The sequence below is a fragment of the Aureococcus anophagefferens genome (genome assembly GCF_000186865.1).
Source record: "Aureococcus anophagefferens unplaced genomic scaffold AURANscaffold_77, whole genome shotgun sequence".
NCBI classification, from domain to species: Eukaryota; class Pelagophyceae; order Pelagomonadales; family Pelagomonadaceae; genus Aureococcus; species Aureococcus anophagefferens.
The window spans coordinates 45,090-48,436 of NW_008705628.1; the positions used below are offsets into that span (position 1 = coordinate 45,090).

The following is a 3,347-nucleotide window of genomic DNA, read 5'->3' on the forward strand; positions in this document are numbered from 1 at the left end:
TTCGGATTTCATCTTTCAGCTGAGACTGGAGGCACAGTCAGCTTTAATGAACCAAAGCTCCACAAAATCCGCAGGATGCTCATGGAGCCAGAACTGAATCCTGGTTCTCGGAGGATACCTTACGACTTGGTTGACAAGGTGACAGGATTCATGGAGTTTTTAGCACCAGTTCAGCCTGCCATAAAACCAGAGCTTACTGTACTCTATAGGATCCGTCACCAGCACTCAGGAGGGGTCCACATTGCTCTTCAACCGACAAGCACAGATGCTGGAGTGTCCTGGAAGGAGTTTGAGAACTCCATAGAATTTCTTCGATTGTTGGTCAGTGATGTGGATGCTTGGAAATACTACTTCCGGTCATCCTTTATGCACATGCTGCCCCCGGAAGTGAGGCTTAGGATCCCCGGACAGCGAGAAGCTGCCCGAACTGTAACAACAGATGCCGTCCTGGATGTGCTGGGTGCAGTCGACTGGACAGCCAAGCGATGCTGGGGTGGCGCCATAGTGGACCTACAGGGTGCTCTACGAGCCGTGGAACCGCTTCTGCTGGATGAGGACTGGATCCCCATTTCAGAGCTGATCGCCTTCATTGCCTTGGCTTTCCAACAAGGGGCCCACTGGACAAACCAGGTGGTCATTTTGGGGATCGATAACACCTTGGCTCTGAATTGGATAACAAGGCGGAGACCCCGCCACCCCCTGGCACGGGCACTCATCCGGCTGCTAACGCGCCTGGAGGCCCTTCACCACTTTAAGGTATATGCCTTCTACCTCAACACCCATAGAAACAAGTTCAGCGACACCATATCCAGGCTGTTGCAAGTGGCAACAACGTTTGTCCCAACTGTAGGAGCAAGCTCTGTGTCTGCATCCTCTGTGGATGATCTCCGGGAGTACCTCACCCAGAACCACCCTGAATTCGAGTTTGCTCTCTTTGACCCATCCTTGTCCTTCTTCGGTGACTGTGACCAGATCCTTAGGTCATACCGGCTGCCCCATGAGACAGAGTCGGCAGTTGCAGTTTCCCTGTCCAAGTTGAGGCCTGCTCCTTCCGAGCCCTGGCCTAAGCACCGACCGCCCCCGCTGCGTGGGGGAGGTCTGGGCTGGGAAATTCGGGTTCTCTTCTCGCTGGTCGAAAACGGCGAGGCAAGTTCCCGGCCCGAGCCTGTCACAACTGAACAGGCTGTGGCTACGGCTTTGGACAATCTGACAGCAGAGAAATGTCGAATAGGCGTTGTCCCCTGTCCAGACGACGACTATCGACCTTATGTGGCGAGCGCAAAGGCTGGGGCCATCAGCCCACACCTCGACGACAGTACACCACTACGCTTCAACCAGGTAAATCCCAAGAGGAAGGACTCCCAGAGCAACGTGAGGTATGAGAAGTACAAGCGTGCTCGGACTTATGGGGAGTACAGGGTACTGAACCCTGCCCTGGCTCAGGCGGACCTCAGGAACGATCTGAGTCATGGATACTTAGAAATTCTTGGCCATGGGAACCTGGTTCCTCCCCGGCCTCCGCCCACTGCGCGAACCGCTCCGACTCCTGGACCCACTCCAGGGACCGGACATCGGTGCATTCCGGGCATAGAGCAAGGGATTACGATGGACAACAAGGAGGAGTTTTGTAAGAACGGCGGCATGCAGCTCATGTACGAGCGCTTGTCCGCAGGCACAAAGAAGACCTATGAGTCCTCCTTAAAGAAGTGGCACTTATGGCGTCATGTACGCCAAAAACCATTTATGTTAGGCACCGACGACGAGGCTGAGGAAAACGATCTTATGGAATTTGTCTACTGGGCTGGCATAGGCCATGGATACAAGCATTCCACCCTTCATGTGTGTCTATATGCACTCAGGTTTGCACATCTGGTCGCAGATGGCAGGGATATTCTCAAGGACAAGTTGCGACTTAAGATGGCCATGGCTGGCTTGAAGCGTCGACAGAAGTCCCCCAAGCGCAAGCATCCGGTGACAGTGGCACATATTAAGCAGATCCAACTGGGGTTGGACACTGGGCTGTGGGATGACTTGCTGTTACTCACCGCGGTGTCTTTCGGTTTCTCCCTGTGAATACCTGTCAAAGGATGGTGTGGTCCACGAGGACAAGGTCCTCCGCATGGAGCATCTCCACATCTTCCAGGCAGGTCACAAGTTGGGGTGGGAACAAATTATGGCAGCGGACGAGTTGGTCATCCACATCCCAGGCTCCAAAACAGACATCTACAACGACGGTTACAAGCTCAATATCAAACTGCGAGCAGGTGACACGCCGTCTGACATCAACCCGTTATGCCTCCTTAGGCAGCTGTACACAATGAACCCAGCCCGCTTCGGAGCCAACGGGTCCAAGCGGCCCGTGTTCTGCTTAGCCTGCGGTAGGGTCCTGGAGCGTAGCACAGTTAACACAGCGCTCAAAGCAGCGGCGGTGGCTCTGGGTTTGGACCCTGCTGATCACGCCACCCATTCGCTGCGGGCTGGTGGAGCTACAGCCTTGTATGCCTTCGGGTGGCCTCCTTCAAAGATCCAGCGTCGAGGGCGGTGGCTGTCTGATTGTTGGTTACTGTATATTTGGCCGGACAGGGAGGAGGCAACAGGTCTCATGGAAGACGTGGTCTCCAGTCCGGCCCCCTTGTTCCATATTTAAAAAAAGAAAAAAAAAAATTACTTTCCTCATTATGTTGCAGAAGTATGGCTGAGGTGGCTGCGCCATCCAAGCGCGGTCCGTCGGCCTTCATCCTGGCATATTTAATTGAAACTGAGCTCAACCTCCCCTCGGGGAGGATCTTACTTGCTTCCTTTAGCTCAGGCTAGTGGGAGATACGAAAGGCCAAGTGGACGGAAATTGCATTTACGGCAGTACAATATGTTTCCGGTAACGAGTTAGTGAGTTTAGACCACCTATCATCATCCAGCTAAATAAAACTGCTGGTTGTGGTGGTCCTCTCCCAGCTCGCCGCTTCCCCGGGGTCCGGGGTGGCGCGGCTTATATTTTTTGGCCCGCCCACCACCCTCCTTCGGCACAGATGAAGCACCCGCCCTGCCCTACCCTCCTCCGTCCCGCTGAGGTGGCTGCGCCATCCAAGCGCGGTCCGTCGGCCTTCATCCTGGCATATTTAATTGAAACTGAGCTCAACCTCCCCTCGGGGAGGATCTTACTTGCTTCCTTTAGCTCAGGCTAGTAGAGTAATTTGTTCACAAGTTCCCGTATTAGCAATCGAAAACACTGAGTGGGCAGTAACCTCGTTGCCCTCCAAATAAAACCTCAAACACTGTTTTATTTCACGTATTTGAGAATAATCATACATAATGTCCCCATCGACTACAAAGGCGTGAGTTATGCCTTG

The 3,347-nt window shown here is 53.7% G+C and overlaps 1 protein-coding gene across 1 annotated transcript in view; it reads right to left on the minus strand.

Moving 5' to 3' along the window:
- AURANDRAFT_68239 (hypothetical protein) overlaps positions 1-3,347 on the minus strand; it is a gene marked incomplete at both ends in the record, with an annotated part of 41,728 nt that overhangs the window by 34,836 nt on the left and 3,545 nt on the right. Inside the window, one exon of the mRNA XM_009043884.1 lies at positions 2,046-2,077. Within this exon, the coding sequence (XP_009042132.1) occupies positions 2,046-2,077 (32 nt within the window). The remainder of the gene's footprint in view (positions 1-2,045; positions 2,078-3,347) is intronic.